Source organism: Lepisosteus platostomus, chromosome 9 (genome assembly GCF_059453375.1).
Source record: "Lepisosteus platostomus isolate fLepPlt1 chromosome 9, fLepPlt1.hap1, whole genome shotgun sequence".
NCBI classification, from domain to species: Eukaryota; Metazoa; Chordata; class Actinopteri; order Semionotiformes; family Lepisosteidae; genus Lepisosteus; species Lepisosteus platostomus.
In genome coordinates, this window is record NC_142619.1 from 43,656,772 (window position 1) to 43,674,005 (window position 17,234).

At 34.6% G+C, this 17,234-nt stretch overlaps 2 protein-coding genes across 2 annotated transcripts; both read left to right on the forward strand.

The window, feature by feature from the left end:
• Nucleotides 1-1,513: 1,513 nt before the first annotated feature.
• Nucleotides 1,514-6,602, forward strand: spam1 (sperm adhesion molecule 1). The gene is made up of 4 exons (XM_088645149.1): nt 1,514-1,649; nt 3,706-4,673; nt 5,676-5,765; nt 6,050-6,602. Exons 2-4 carry the CDS (start codon nt 3,726-3,728, stop codon nt 6,386-6,388), a joined length of 1,377 nt encoding a protein of 458 aa, XP_088501275.1. The 5' UTR covers nt 1,514-1,649; nt 3,706-3,725; the 3' UTR covers nt 6,389-6,602.
• A 148-nt stretch (nt 6,603-6,750) lies between these two features.
• Nucleotides 6,751-14,033, forward strand: LOC148655042 (hyaluronidase-like). The gene is made up of 3 exons (XM_088645151.1): nt 6,751-10,177; nt 10,992-11,081; nt 13,542-14,033. The coding sequence occupies exons 1-3, from the start codon at nt 9,230-9,232 to the stop codon at nt 13,833-13,835; spliced, it is 1,332 nt and encodes a 443-aa protein (XP_088501277.1). The 5' UTR covers nt 6,751-9,229; the 3' UTR covers nt 13,836-14,033.
• The last annotated feature ends 3,201 nt before the right edge of the window (nt 14,034-17,234 follow it).

A 17,234-nucleotide genomic window follows, 5' to 3' on the forward strand; every position in this document is an offset into this window, starting at 1 on the left:
GGGCAGGGGGAAGCTTTGAAAAAGACCGACAGATAGCAGAGGGAAAGCCATGCCTCACAGGACACACCCCTTTGGACCATCACAAGAACTGTGTCCTGTGTCCTGTGTTACACAGACATTTTGTACGTTAAGTAGTCCTGTCTTCCAACCTGTTGATTTCCAGTTTAGGCCTCTAATTACCAGAATGCTCTATAAGATGAAGCTCTTGTGGATAAGTGATAGATGGATGGACTATTAAATGTTTTTTAGTCTTTCTCAAACATTCCATTTTGAGTGTGATTTTAAGATATCAAACAGTGTGGAAAATTAACCTCTCAAATAAGATGAGTATGTAATAAATAAGCTTGCATAAATTCAAAAACAACATTAATCTACGATAGTGCTCCTGTATCGTCACTTGACTGTTGGAGGTCAGTTTCACAATTGGAAAGTATCATCCTATGCACTTGCAAATCAACTTTACCAATAACTTAGAAACCTGGTACATTGCTTTACAAAAGTAGTATATTGTAGCATTTTTTGTTGGTGCTGCGGGTTATGTTTTAGATGACCATGTACTGTAACCTTACTGTCACATTAATTTACCATAGGGTTTTGTGACACCTTCAACATTGCCTTTATGTTTTCTAGTAACAATTGTTGTTTTTTATTTACCAAAAAACACCTTATTGTTATAGTGTTTAAGCCTGAACAAAGCTGTGATATACTGTAGGTCGTTTTCTTAATGAATAGTAATTAATTGCAAGTTCATTCATTTTTTTCAAATTATCTGCCGGTAAAAGTATGAAAAATATCCATTATCAAAGTGAAAAACCGACAAATTAGATGTTGGGAAACTGAACAGGAAGTTTAAAAATTCTCTGGTCCTAATTGAGAACAGGATGGTTGTCCAGGACTTAGAAGAAGTCACAAAACATCCGGGCTCCCAACAGCCAAATCAATAGCAATTACATAATGTGCAGAGTGTGAAAATCCTAACAATCTACTGTGAGAACATGTCTAGGTGTGCACAAAAATTTCCAGTTCCCATACAAATTACTGTAAACCTGTCTCCTTGGAATTCTTAATACACATTCTGTTCTAGGAATGTGTCAGGAATGCTGAGATATTTAATATATTATTTTTTGTGTATAAATATAAACATTCATACATATACAGTATTTCTGCACCGCGGGCCATGAAAAATGCATCAAATGCTATTTGTTCCAGTACCCATTTGTTCCATTTTAATGCACCTTATTGTACAATGTATGTACTGTATATATTTGTAAGTGTATACATATAATAATTATAAATCATTTACTACCACTACTTGCCAACCTTTTACAATAGCTTTTGTCCCAAATGCAAACATTATAAATAAGCAGTAAAATGTTTAGGCCAAAATAAACTTAATTTATATTGATTGTGTTCTGCAAATAAAACTCCTTGATGCTTTAGGCCAAAGGTTCTTGATAACCGGAATGATTTATATGTGAAAAGACTTCTGTTTAGTTTAACATTATTCAATTAAAAAAATTCAAAAGCTCTTTCATAATAGTAATCAATAATGTCAATAGTCCTTTAACATAAAAGAGCGTTCTGACATTAGAAAGTAAAATCTGACGCTTGAAGTTAGCAGTAAAGTCTCTGCTGCAGTCAAGTAATTGGTAAGTGGACAAAATCTGTTTTCCTTTTTTGCCATTAGGCTTTCAAATATTAATGTTACTAATAAATCACAATCAAAAAGAAAATCAAATCCGTCTATAAAATATACTATAACTTCATTATAAAGCATTTGAATGTCTTTAGGTTTTCTATCCACTTTCATATACATTCATTGAATTGAATGTACTGTATGAAACAATTACATCACATTCCTGTATTTCTATACAGTATATTCATGTTTATTTGAACCCTGCATATTGTAACTTAAAGGCATCTCTCATAGCTTAAATAAAGTAATTGAATATTTTATCATTTTACAGTAATTAAATATTTTAGACAAAATCATACTAAAACCAGCAGAAATGTTCACCTGTACAATGGGATTGTGTTCAGTCTGAACACTTGATCACAGGTTTATTATAATCACGTCTGACAAAAATACCTACAACACTGTCAATGCTCTAGAAATACTCCGTTCTCCCATCTGATACACAGAGCATTACAATCTAGCAGACTATAATACAATTCTAAAGACTCTCTGGGTGTTAACTACCAATCAAAGTGGGAGACCGGCACAATAAGTGGATGGTTCCATTTGTTGATTGCATGTTATTTGGCTCACTTAAGTTAACTGCAAGGAATGTTTTGTGCAACTAAATTTCTAAAATACAGAGCTTCTTAAATGACATAATTTTAAATTCCTCTTGATCACACTATTGCAGAGGTTAAAGTCTCAGTACATGACACAGAGGTGCAAACTTCTATTATAGTCCAAAACAACCCTAGCAGTCTTGATTATAACAAAACATTCTGCATAGATACATATACATATGAGGTATTATTGTACGTAACCTCCCTCTAGTTCATATATGGGAAAACCTGAGGTAACGTTTATAAAGCCTTAATATCACAACCTTATTTTAAAGTGCTACCAAAAAGGACTTGTGCCTCAGAAGCAATTCTGCTTGCCCATGGTAGACAGCCACATTTTATTCTCTACAGTGTTTTGCTTAGATCCAGGCTTCGGTAGAAGGAATGTTTATAAAATGAATGACGCCCAGGTACTGTATTTTTTTTTAATTCCTCAGGAGCCAACAATTAAAACATCTGATTGTTGTCTCCATCTTATGGTATTATGCAAATGTCTTTGTATGAGTTAATCAGGTAAATCTGTAGTCATCTCATTGCAGATGTTTCCCATGAATCCCAATGTCTTTATTGATATTGTAACGCATATGGCCACCATTGGTTGTGAGAGCCGGCTTACCAGAGCGGTGACACTTCTGCCCTTCCCTGTGAATAGCAGGGACCGCAGCTGGTGGGAGATTTCCCTTTGGCTCAAGAGGCTGGGTTGCTGTTGAGTGATGCCGGAGGCCTAGGTTCAAATCCCTGACAGTGGGGGGCTGACCTGATGTGGCAGTGGCTAGGGTGCCCATGTGAACCCTGAAGTGTTACAATATCATATACTGTAATCTAGAAATACCCAAGTGTGACTAGATTTCTTTATTCACTTTCTTTTGCAGAAATTATTTTATTTTCTTTACTTTTTTGTAAATACCACAACTTCTTTATTAATTCTAAAACTTTCTATGACAGAAAACCAAAAGACAGTAAGCTATACAGATACAGAGTATACAGTATATCTTATATGTATAGTACTTACTGTTTGTACTTGTATTTAACAAGCTTGGTGTCTGTGAAGTGAGATTTAGCTGCATGAGCACAGTCTGCTGATAGATATTTTGAAGAATACTGAGAGTATAAATACATGTATGAAATTGTTATCCTTCACACTTTTCTGTCTTATAAAAATGTGACATTTTTCAATATGATATACTGTTTTCTGTGAAACACATTATACAACAGCAGAAACAACAGCTGAAGGTCACCTTCAGACCAAGTGGTGGATTGAGTATATTATTGTAAATTGTACCTGATAATACTTTATTTTATCCAAGTATTTATAAAGTAGTATTTTAAAATCAGAGGAAAATATAGTCAATCTCATAGGCTGAACAGATCAATGGCATATACTGTATAGTATAATTTCTTTTACAGGATTCCAGAGAGAAACTACGATGGACCTATTAATCCAAAAAAGAAAAAACAGACATCTTTTCTTCACTCTTCTGTATCTCGCTCTGTTGGAGAACTTGGGCTCTACTCAGCATATACCACCTACAGCTGGCCCATTGTTTAACGGCTATCCATTTGTGGCTGTGTGGAATGCCCCAATAAATATATGTGAAAATAACCAGGTTATTCTAGATTTCGCACCGTTTGCAGCTGTGACTACACCCCAAAAGATAAAAGATCAGGAACTAACCCTCTTTTATAGTGACAGATTAGGGCTATATCCAAATGTCAATGAAACAACAAAGCAAGAATTCTATGGTGGCATTCCACAAAAAGGTGATTTAGCTGCGCACTTAAAAAAAGCCAAAAATGACATAGCATATTATATTCCATCCACAGCTTCCCCAGGATTAGCTGTCATTGACTGGGAAGCATGGAGACCACTATGGGATAGGAACTGGAACTCAAAAGCTATATACAGGACCCTGTCTATCATTTACACGAAACAGCTGAATGACTCTTTGTCACCCCAACAGACTATAGCTGAAGCAAAAGAACAGTTTCAGACTGCCGCCAGAAACTACATGGCAGACACATTAGCACTTGGACTAAAGGACCGACCACAAGAACTGTGGGGTTACTATCTGTTCCCAAACTGTTATAATTATGAGTACAAAGATTTGAGCAAACCCTATACAGGCAAATGTTCCCCTCAAGTGCAAAGTCAAAATGATCAACTCATATGGTTGTGGGAAAAAAGCACCGCACTCTATCCCTCAGTCTACTTGTCTACACTGCTGAAAGAGTCTTACAAGGCAGCACTGTTCGTGCGCAATTGTGTCCAAGAAGCAATGCGAGTAGCAGCTCTTCCCAAACACTCTTTCACTGCTCCTGTATATGTGTACAACCGTCCAGTTTTTGTTGACAGCAACAAACAATTTTTGAATGAGGTAAGCTACAGAATAAAGATATCAAATGATCAAACATCCTTCAATTGAAATTTACTGGTACTGCATTTTTCAAATCTGACCTTTAAAATATTCCATTTATATTTTGTGTGATTTCCCTCTCTTCAGTCACAATTCAACACAGAAAGCTGTCAGACTCTAGAGAAACCTTTACAGATAGAAAGGGTAGAGTTCCAACAAAGTCAGAGAAGTTGAAGTCTAGAAGACAAAAGCTTTTCCCTTTAAAGCTGATTTTGTTGAAATTTGCTTTAAAACACAATGTTTCCGACTATAATGTATCATAAATAAAAATACTTAATCTGAAAAGGTTATTTTTAAAAACATGTTTCTAACATTTACATTAAAATCATAGGTTGAGAATGTTCTGCCTCTCTTTTTTTCACAATTTCACAATTTAACAGTATTTTCAAAACTTTAGCTGGGCTCCCAAGATCATCTTAACTACAGCATGATTGCCTTTCCAGAACAGTAGAACACATGAGTCAAGCTAAGGCTTTGACTGGTTTATAAAATATATATACAAATATGGAATCTAACCTTGGTTTTCTCAGTTTTCTGTGCAAAAATACACTTTTGTGATTTTCTGCGTTCCTTTCCTGTTTACAATATGGGCCTTTGCTGATTAGGTGAAGCAAATGATGGCAATTTAAGCTTTGGCTGATACAGTATGTGCATGTAATTTACTTTCTTCCATATTGGCTTGAAAGTTCCAACAGTTAGAGTACATGACTAAAATAGTTACATGTGAATGGAGGCCATCTGTCCCATTTGAACCTTTTGATAGTTAATAGTTAGTTGTTAATCCAGTTATTTCTTGAAAGAAGTCAGAGTATCAGTTTCAACAACATAGTTGGGTAGCTTGTTCCACAGTTCCACATCCCATTGGGTAAAAGATGTACTGTATCTCTTGCTCTCAGTTTTAAATACACTAGTGCGTGACATTCTGCTGTTCCCTACATTTGTTGTTTTCTGATATTTTTTCAGAATGATCTGATCAACACCATTGGTGAATCTGCTGCAGTTGGAGCCTCGGGTGTAATCTTATGGGGAGCTAGTGCAGACTATGATGACAAGGTACTGTATAGGGAAATAATTTGGAATTTCTTTCAATACCGATAACTGTACATATTAAATATCTACTAAAATAAACAAACCAATCAATTAAGATTTTGAAAAATCTGGTCTTGAAGTAATAGAATTAAAACAGTCCTATAAACTATTTTCGTCTCTTATATACTGTATGGAAAATAATAAAATATCACACAATGTAACGTGACTTCATAAAACTACAAGATGCCAGAAATATATTAGTAACTACATCTTCAGTACTTCAGGCTAATAATGAACTTTTTTTACAGGCATCATGTGAAGCATTGTCTCGCTACCTGCCTTCAACTCTGAACCCCTACATTGTAAACGTGACTGCAGCTGCCAAGCTTTGCAGTGACATGCTTTGTCAGGGCAATGGGAGATGTGTCAGGAAGAATTATGATTCCAGTGATTACCTCCATCTCAATCCCGCTAACTTCAAGATACAAAGAGGCTCAAATGGAAAATACTTTGCTGTTGGCATGACAAGCTCTGCTGACCTGACCATTTTTATGAACAAATTTACTTGCCGGTGTTATGCAGGAAAGAACTGCAAAGCTCATTTACCAGCCAGTTTTCCACAAACTCCGACTGTCATAAACATTTAGCTTCACATTACAAAGACATGTCTTTTCTAAAATTAACACCTTCAATCAATTCACTTGTTTGCTGAGCTGTATCTGTATTCATCTGAACAGTTATTGTTTAAAACATAGATGTACTGTACATGTGCTACTGTAACATGATGGTAATGATAGTAATGAAGAACATTGTAGAAGAAATTCCAAAGCAAAATAAAGTTGCAATACAGTACTTGTCAAATTCTGTTATGAGATTCTGTGATACATTTCTGTTAAGAGAGTAATAAATCTAGCTGTAGATGGGTATGAGGTGGACATACATACAGTAGTTGTTTGAAAGAGGTTCACATAGAGGATTACTGTATATTGATACAGGATTGTACTGTAACACTAAGGTAATTTGTGATTTTACTGCTGAAGATTAAAAGAAAGCTCAACATGGCATTGTTAAAACTGACAGTTTAGCAGATGTAGTCTCTGTTGATCCTTGCCACTTTGTAAGATATGAGGAATAAAACCTGAACTGACAATGATATTATAATGAACTACACTATACTATTAATATAGCTGCAATATACACCATTTTATTTCTTTAAAAAGAAAAAAATATACAAATAAAACAAACTGCAATATATTCCTAAAAACATAGCCTTAGTGAATGTAGCTTGTTTTCATTTAGGACCTTTCACCACTGCATGTGTGCATTAGCATTGGCTACAGGATAACAAAAACTGTGGCCAATCCAGCTGCACCTGCAGAGGAATGAAGGGAAGTGAGTAGAGAGACCCCCAGTGGACTAGTGGACCTACTGTACAGTATACTGTAGCTAATTGAGGTCTGTCTAGAAACCCGATCTCCCCTGGACTCAATGTCACTGATAGGGGTGATGAATAAGGCTGGGAGTCCAGATGGGACATTAACTGAGTATTTTAGGCTTGTGTTTTATTATTATGAGGGAACACGCCTTTTCCTACGCAGGCCTCTGTTCCAAAGGTCATTTCAAATGCCTTAGAGTTCGCTAAACCACAAGTTTTGTCTCAATACAAAACATTACGTTTTTTTGTATTGGAACTTATGCAAATAATAAATATCCATTTGAATGTAACTACATCTGTAGCAATCAAATAGCATTTTAATACAGAAAAAATCATGCTGGTAGAACGCTGGTAGATTTTCAAACATTCTGAAACAACTTTTTCAAGAAGAATGTGGGTGTTGCACAGATGGCTCAATCGGCATTTGTGCTGAATTGGCAACCAAACTCCATTATTCAAATGCGGCAGGTTCATACAGTACCTGGGTCATGTCACTAGTTACCTACTGTATGACAGGTGTAGCACATACTTAGTCACCACACACAATTCATCACTCTCCAATTTCTTTTTCTGTCAATGTTTGTCACGACTGGAGAAAAACAATGTTATCTGATTATAATAAATCAATGAAGTGTATCTTTCATACAGCTACTAAGTTGTCTATCAAAACTATTCTTTCCCCTTGGACTTTATTGACACATTTTATTGTATTACTGTAATGCCCAGGTGGGCAGGAACACACAGCTCTTGGTTGGCCCAGTAACCAGCAATATTCCACAGGCTTCTTTGGCCATTTATAAATGCCCTTATCTTCCAATTAACCAGGTAATTTTCCAATCTTATTCTCCTTATTTACAACCTGTTATGCCACTGGAACAGTGCTCTGACATTGTATCTGTTGCTTGACAGGATAGGGTCTAGCTCCCCTGCAGCAACACTGTATTGGATAACGCTTTTAGAAAAAAATGTGGATGGATATACATTTTATTTTTTATTTTTTTATATTTTACATTTTATTACAAATGTGTAAGCATGTTACATGTATGTAATGTGAACATGTACTGTAGTTTTAAAAAAGGAAAGACTGACATTGCCTAGTGTGTACTTTCCTGTTTTATCTTGATCCAATATATATATATATTTTAAAATAATTTAATTTGGATTTCCTGTTATATCATTTTCAATATATTAATTTCTCTATAACAGCAATTTTGAGAATATTTTTTAATACGTCTTACAAAAAGTGTAATTTATGTTTCTTGTGCTATCGCAAATAACATCTTACCAGCAAGAGTAATTAGAAGTATCCACTCCTCCCTTAAAAATGGTAGATCGTGTGGGTTATTATGTTTTTATAAGAAAAAATATATATTATATGAGAGTATATTTAAGTAATTTTTTTCAAGACTGCAAGCAAAGTAATCACTATACAGATCACTGCAGTTAAGGTTTTAAAATAAAGTAGTTGTTGTTTACTTACAGCTTATGCCATTGTATAGTAGTTTACAAAAAGTATAAAACTTCAACAAAGAAAGCAGAGCTTTTTCTGAGGAATTAGATTACCTGGTTTGGTTACGTGGCCTCTATGTACGTGTAATGGGTGTCCAGGTGACCTCCTTCTTTTAAAAAGTAAAGAACTGTGTAACAACTTTGCCTATTTCTTGCTGCTGATGAAAACAACAACAAAAGGTAATATATTAATATATGTATTTTAAGGGTAACAAAGTGAGTTTTTTCTTCTTAAGAACAGGTTTTTCATTTAATGTTATTTTAGTTTTGTAACTAGGCAAAAAAGCGAGTATTTTCCTAATAAATGTTATTCACATTTCTCCTGAAAATGTACTGAATGTAAAAAGTAAAATGTTTTTTACTTTTCTTATATTGTTTTATGTAAACATAAACATACATATTAGTGAAATTATATTTTAAACATATTTTATATTGAAATAGAAACATACAGTATGTGGAAATCTATGCTGTGTGCAACAAACAATAACATTTTTTTCTCTTTGCATTCCCTTTGTTCTGGTATGAACTGAAATAACAGCACATCATGAAGAAAATGAGCATCTTCAGTTTCTCAGTGTTGTTCATGACAATTATGAGCCTTTCCTGCCTGAGAATTTTTAATTTATCTCATGATTCCAGGACAAATTCTGCTTCACTTTCTGAAAACACCTCTTTTGTTTCAGTGTGGAATGCACCATCAGTTCGTTGTTCAGAAAAACATAATATTTCTTTAGACTTGCGTCAGTTTTCTGTAATAAGTTTTCCAATGGCTAATATGATAGATCAGCCTCTCACCATTTTCTATAACCTGAGACTAGGACTCTACCCTTTTATAGATGAAGAAAATGAAGAGCAGTTCAATGGTGGAATCCCTCAGGAAGCTAGCCTCCAAAAGCACCTGGAACAAGCCAAAGAAGACATCAAGTTCTACATTTCATCTGAAATGGTCAAAGGATTAGCTGTGATTGATTGGGAAAACTGGAGACCTATTTGGATGAGAAACTGGGGAAAGAAGATCTTCTATCGGAAGCTGTCTCTGGCTCGCGAAAGAGAAGCCAACCCGTTTTTTTCTTTGAAAGACATAAAAAAAATGGCAAAAGCAGAATTTGAAAAGGCTGCAAAGAACATCATGAAAGAAACATTAAAGCTGGGTAAAGAACTGAGGCCCAATCTCCTCTGGGGCTTTTATCTGTTCCCTGAATGTTACAATCACAGGAATATCCTTAATGAGCAGTATGATGGCCAGTGCCCAGTACGCGAGAAGGCATACAATGATGAACTTCACTGGCTCTGGGAAGAAAGCGCAGCTCTCTACCCATCCATTTATTTCTTTCAACAGTTGAAGGATTCTAAGAAAGCAGCACTGTTTGTTCGCTATCGTGTTCTGGAAGCAATGAGGGTGGCAAAGCTTTCAAAACAGCCAGATCCCATTCCTGTGTATGTTTATCATCGTCCTAAATTTGTTGGTCGCACCCAGGAATTCCTGACAGAAGTACGTGTACCACTTTATAGCCCCTGAATTTATATTATAAAAATTGTGCTTTTTTTCCCTCGACAGTTATCATAATAATAGTTGTAAAAAATCACTTAAATACCATATTACAAAGTATTTTTATTTCCTTATAGAAAAAAAACTATTTTTCTTGTATGATTATGGATAATAAAAACATTATTATGATTGATAATAATAATTCAATAATAATAATAGGTTGACCACCAAACTTGCATGCTACAGGCATTGGATATCCTTGTTTCTTGTATATGCACTGATCTAAGGAAAATGTTCTCTGTGCTAATTATAGTCATTTGAAGGAATGAATTACACAGAGGAGTAAATTCACCCTCTTGTTTGCATTAATTAATATTAGATAATTCAGGATTAGAGATATTTAGAGTGTGTTGAGATATTTAAGAGATTTAGATTTGAGATTTAGTGTTGTGATTGTTATCTTGTCTAGTGTTGAGATATTTAAACTGATTGACAGGATACAACACAAATTCAGAATTATCAACTTAAAAATGAATAATTCACAATGAATATAAAATACTGTAAATTGAGATGCTATGTTTGGGTACGTTAGTCTACATTAGAAGCACTGTACATAACAACTCTCAGAATAAAATAATGTTACACACAATAACACAAAACTTTATGTAAAATGCAAAATATAAAAATACTCAAATGCATTTTTAGTAGGAAGCAAAATGTTTAATGCTCTGCATTTTAACCAATTCTCCAAACATGTAGGATTTGTATATGTTTTGATATTTTCAGTATTAACAATACGTATTGCTTCGTTGAATAGGTGGATCTTGTGCATTCTGTAGGAGAAAGTGCAGCTCTGGGAGCTTCAGGGATTGTGTTTTGGGGAGCCTACAGTGACTTCAGTGATAAGGTAACTTTAATAACTTCAATGATGGTAAATACAATGGGGTTGTAATGAGAAAAATGCAATTTGAAGTACGGGATAAACATCAATGATTCTTGAAAAAAAATGAACTCAGAATGCACAGAACACAATAAAAATGAAATATAATATTGTTGTTATATTTCCAAGTGTATACCTGTATACCCGTACTCAATTACCTGTAATTAATGTTTCAAATTAAGATAATATGTTTCATTTTAAACATTTTCTAAACAGACTCCATAAATGCTAAGTTTTTTTTACTGTTGTTTATGAAATACATTGCATAAAACTACAAATACAGTATATACAATTATGAAGTATGGAGTATAGATATTATTCTAAAGACTCTTTCTATTAAAATAATCTATAGTCAGACAAAAACAACTTTCATAGTAACTTTTTCTAAAGACAACAATCTCTAGAGATTAAAGAAAATAGAATCTCTCAGATATCCTGTGGAAGGCAGAATTATAGATAGGCTGTAGATAACAGATATGCCACTAGAGGCCACCTTTAAACTGATGTTCTGTTAACAAGTCTATTTTAATTTGTGTATTTCTTATTAAGGGGTTAGAATGCACATTTTTACATGGGGTTAATTAGTGGTGTCATTGTATGTCAAATTCACCATGAGAAGCATCTCATATGTGTGTTATTGCATATAAATACTGTATATATATTGTATGTACACTGTACATGTATATGCTACAACATTCTGTAATATTCTGTATGGTGGTTTAGGTTGGAAACAGTTAGGGAAGACAATTTAGAAGTTAGATGAGAATGAGGATGAAATAAGGATTCTCCTTGTCAACAGTCTTCTTGTTTCTAAGACCTGCTTGGCTTCCTAAATCAAGCCTTCTGCCTCAAGAAACAGTCCTTGTTGGTTTTTATGTGCTTCAATCCTTTGAATCACATTTTATACTGAAAATGAGTGTCTGCCACACATTCATTGAAGAGGAAAGAAACTATAACTGCCAGAGGGCACTCCTATTCTGTCCTGTCCCTAGTTTCCTGTGCTTTGCTCTCCTTCCGGTGTCTCTCTCTCTCTGGGGCTATATATTTCAGTGTCACTCTTTCACCTTCGCTCAGCAGTGACGTTCGGATGTTCTCAGACCCACCTAGCACCAGGCCGCCGCTTCGTCCGTGGCCTGAGGACATAGGTTTCTATACAGCAATTCTTGAACTCCTGCACTGCTGAGCCCAGGCTAACTCTCCATTCTGTAGCTTCACATAGGGTCTTTTTCTGCTCTCCTGCCTTTCAACGGTTCATCCCTTCCGACATCCATGACAATTACTATGGAAGGCATTTACTTCATATAATTCCAGCCCTTGCCTTACTTCAGATGCAAAATTGGTAGATTGGGTCAGTTTGTTCAAGTTCTTTTCTTTTTAAGAAGTGAGATTTCCACTTGGGATCTTGAGTGGGACCTACTGTATGTAAAGATGTATTTTACCCGTCTCATCACAAAACTAAACATGTGTACTACAGATTGCCATACTGTGATGGGACTACTGTATAAGCAAAGATAGATAGATAAGACTTTATTGCTCCCGAAGGGAAACTGATTTGTTACAGCAGCCCAAGACAAGCAAAAAAAACAGACATCAGGATAGACAAAAAATTAGAATACGTACAGGAATACAAAATAAATATAAAATAAAATAACTAAATAAAAATAAATACATAGGTGTGTGAAAAATATGATCATAGTCACTGTTAAAACAATAAAATATGTGTGCAATGTGCATAGGTATATACAGATTGAGTGTCCAAAAAGTACAATGGAGCAACATGCTGTCCATAGATGAGCAAATGAAGGGCTAACAGTCCTAGCCTATGGCAGTGTTATACACCCTGACAGTCGCCAGGAGGAAAGACCTGCGGAAACGTTCACTTGAACACCGTAGCTGGAGCAGTCTGTTGCTAAAAGTGCTCTGCTGCCCAGTAACAGTCCCATGAAGCAGATGAGAGGTGTTGTTCATGATGGCTGTGAGCTTGGTCAGCATTCTCCTCTCAACCACCACCTCCAGGGGGTCAAGGCTCAGCCCCAACACAGAGCCAGCCTTCTTGATGAGTTTATTGAGCATTCACTAAAGGGGCTGCTCTGAGTTTTCCCATCAACAATTAATTAAAACAATGAGCAAAAGGATGAGTGGTGAAGTGACAAATAGACAAGCTGTCTTTGAATTATATGCTGAAAATACATAAACTAGATTGTGATTATGAAAACTGTAATATTAAATTAACTTTAACAAAGGGAATATGTATATTCCATACAGTATACAGTATTCTATACAGTCGAATATACTCAGTTGTTGTTTTCCAGGATCAGGGTAAAAATTAGAATCAGAATCAGAAACAGGACCAGGGTAAATTAAAAAGTCAGTTCAACGTGCCAGTTTGGTAAAAGTGTATTGATGGTTTTTTTTCATTCATTGCAGGAAAAGTGCTGTGCCATGGGTACATATTTAGAGGAAATTCTAAATCCTTATCTTGCAAATGTTACTGCCGCCACACAACTCTGCAGTTCTGCGATATGCAGGAACACTGGTCGATGTGTCAGAAAGCATCCACACTCCAGTGACTACTTGCATTTAAACCCCCGCAGCTTCAAGATAGAAAAAGATGCTGAAGGGAAACATGTGGCTGTTGGTTCACCCTCTGAAAGTGACCTGGATGGATTCCGAAAAAAATTCACCTGTTATTATCCTGGGAGGGGTTATAGGGACACTTAATTTAGTTGTAAAGTATTTATGACAATTATTTCTTTCTACATTTCATAATGAAAATGTATTTAATCAATCAACATTCTGTATACTGAAAAACTAATTCATATTTCTATATTTAGCTATTGTTGCTAAACATCAGCATGTTATGGATATCCTAGCCTTATCCTACAGTAAAAATAAAGCTTTTGTCTTTTTGTGCAGTGATACTAATCCTTGCTTTCTGTCCATAATGACAACATGATAAACCCTCTATGGGTGTTTATAGACACCCAGACACCCTGCTGGATTGTAGCCCTCAAAAATGAAAACCTGGACTAATCCTCAAGTAAACAGAAAGAGTATGTAACAAGACAGTGAAAAGCAACTTAACTATAAAAAGAAGTGTGTTATTGTATTCTTGTATTGCTGAATTCTCCTTAATTCTCCAGCAACATATTGTTTCTCATTCTCTGTTTTGCAAGTCATACATTACAAGTAGTTTATGCAAATAATTTTATAAAGACCTAGTTCATACTTAAAGTATATGCATACTTCCTTGTCCTAATATTCAACTCTGCTTTATTGAAGGCTATTTCTTTTTTTAAACTTAATTCATTGTGTGATTTTTTTTAAATGCAACATTTTGTGTTCTTATTTGTTTTTAATTAAAAAGTAACACATTGATTATTAATTATTGCTGATTATATTTGATTAATACTATCATCATTATCTGATTGAGCTGCTTATGTGATTATTGTGCGTGGGTTGTGGATATAAGCAGGTGAACAGTATTTAGAATTGTACAATTGTAAATGAAAAGCTCTGTGTTCAACTCCTTAGTTAACCTTGGTGGGGCTTAACTGTTGTACAATTATTTCATGGAGACTGCTCCATCATCCATGTCACATTTCTGGCTGCATAAACTGATTCTGTACATGTAAGAAGATTTGGATAAAGACATCAGTCAAGTACTGTATATTGATTATAATGTTACTTTGTTATGCTGAAGAACTTTAAGGATGGGTTTTCTAAAATAGACTCATTCTGTACAAATCACAAATTGCTTTGGGGCATTAATTTCTGAAGCATCTAATCTAAAATTATATGTACTGTAGTAATAAAAGAAGTATAAAAGAAACCACTCAAAACAGGCTGGTGTCCACGGTAACTCGAGTGTGCATCAAGTTCTCCTTTGAAATGTGTTGATCACACCATGTCTACACAGACATATATGAATTCACTTAAATATCTGCAGAATATTTTACAATTAATTACATTTTATATTGCATATATATATTTAACATTTAATCATATAAAACCTATTTTAAACCATCCCAGCTGCTAATATAAAGTCTTTGAACATACAAAATAGTAAAATATTTACCCATATGAAGACCGAAATCCATTGTTAATGTTGACCATTGTTTTTGTCATCATTAAAAATGTAATGTGTTTTTTTTTTTTAGGGAAGGTTGTTGCAATGCTTCTATGCAATGCAGAACACTGAATTAATAAACACACTAGTAAAGGGTTAATATAATGCTCATGTCGAAAACGTGCTCTTGGCACAGTATAATGTTCATTTATCTGTATTACACAAGAGGGCAAGGAAATGTTTTATGCTTCCTCATTCACAAACAATATTGAGAAAGCATTGTTTCCCACACAAACACAGGAACACTGAGACAAAGGGCTTTTTGTATGTGGCTGAGTTTGATGTGTCCACAAACCATGTCATTAACACTGTTTATAAAGATATACAACATCTTGACAAGAGTGGAAATTAGTGTAAATACATTAACTGTTGTGTGAAAAATGGAAGTATAATCTTATCAGACACAAATCTGATTATATTTATCCTAGATAAAATGTTACATTACCATACTATAAAAAAACGTTAATTTTCAATGGAGAAAAAGCTCCCTGTTTGTCCTGTTGGTGAATTTAGTTGGATTTCATGGAGTTCAGAGAGCTTGTTAATTTTATTTGGATATTTTTCATTTTGAGTAAGTTATAGAAATGTTCACTATTAGTACCTTACATCAATAATCAATTGGAAAAAAATCTCATTTTTTGACAGTGCATCAGTCATAAATCATTCTCAGATTGCCCTGTAGCTTTCAGCTTTGGCATAGAGTGAAATTCTATCTAGAGATAATTTTATAGTGTTTACTTGTATAATTGAGTGGATGTTGTGATGGGAGTTAGAGTTCTTTTCTTGATTCTGTTTTGCTACATTGAGTGACAAGTTGTCTCAAGTGACAAATAAGAAACTCTGAAGAAGAGTTAAAGGAGCCTTTATCACAGGTACTGTAAATCTTTATTGAAAACTTTCTGAATGAACTCAGTTGAATACAACCATTTCTTTCAATCATGTTAAATATCAGAGGAATTTTAATATGCTCTATTTATTAATTTATATACTGTGTTTATCACTGACAGGCTACTTACAAAATAATAATTTACCCTTTAACAATAAGATATTGCATCTTTGATCTTTATTAATAAATTGAGACAAATGCCTTCTTGAATTATGCCAGAAGAGTAATAAATCCTGTTGTTGTTGGCATTTTTCAGTGTGAGATCTACATTAAAAAACACATTTTACAATATATTTGCCTTTCTCACTACATTAAAATATTTTCTAATGCATACAGTATATTTTCCAGGTGTGTTTAATAGTAGTTTTTTTTTTCTATTAACTAGCAAATCTTTGTCACGTCTAAATTTTATTGTTATTTATATTGTTTTATCCCATTCCTTGCTAAAATTTGCCTTTCAGTTCAAATAGTGATATTTTACTACTTCTTGTATTATTTTCTTCTTTTGTAATTGTGTTTTTTCTTAAGCTGAGAGCATTTACAAATGTCTAAAGAAAACTGAATGTATTGAAATATAATGAAAAATCCATGTGCACATTCATGATAAAAATAACAAAAGTTTCTGTGCATTGCCTTTTGTCAGTTTATTCTCAGGGAAAACAAGGATGAAATAATGGCATTAATTAGAAATTGTGCTTTAAACATACACAGTACAGCCGCAAGAAGAAAATACAGAATTGTATTATTAACATAGTAGAATTAGCATAAAGTAACATTCAATTGTTTTTCTTTAATTCTATCCATACATTTTCTACCTGCTTTATCCCATTCAGGGAACAAGGGAACCAGAGCATATCCTGGCAAGCAACAGCCAGGCAGGATACTGTACACCCTGGATGGGACACACTCACACCAGGGCCAGGTATTCCCTGGAAGCCAATGAACCTCCAGGTATGTTATTGGCATATGGAAGGAAGGAAACCAGAGCATCTGGACGTAACCCATGTGAATATGGGGAGAACATACAGTACTAACTCCATGCAAATAGCACCCTATAGCACCCCAGGAATAGAACCAGGGCCCCAGCACTGTGAAGCAGCAATAC

Excerpts from the sequence above, each read along its gene's own strand:
- LOC148655042 (XM_088645151.1), top strand. The coding sequence starts at position 9,230 with ATGAAGAAAATGAGCATCTTCAGTTTCTCAGTGTTGTTCATGACAATT. Across the intron at positions 10,178-10,991 it reads CCCAGGAATTCCTGACAGAA|GTGGATCTTGTGCATTCTGT; the intron begins GTACGTGTACCA and ends TTCGTTGAATAG. Across the intron at positions 11,082-13,541 it reads ACAGTGACTTCAGTGATAAG|GAAAAGTGCTGTGCCATGGG; the intron begins GTAACTTTAATA and ends CATTCATTGCAG.
- spam1 (XM_088645149.1), top strand. The coding sequence starts at position 3,726 with ATGGACCTATTAATCCAAAAAAGAAAAAACAGACATCTTTTCTTCACT. Across the intron at positions 4,674-5,675 it reads ACAAACAATTTTTGAATGAG|AATGATCTGATCAACACCAT; the intron begins GTAAGCTACAGA and ends ATATTTTTTCAG. Across the intron at positions 5,766-6,049 it reads GTGCAGACTATGATGACAAG|GCATCATGTGAAGCATTGTC; the intron begins GTACTGTATAGG and ends CTTTTTTTACAG.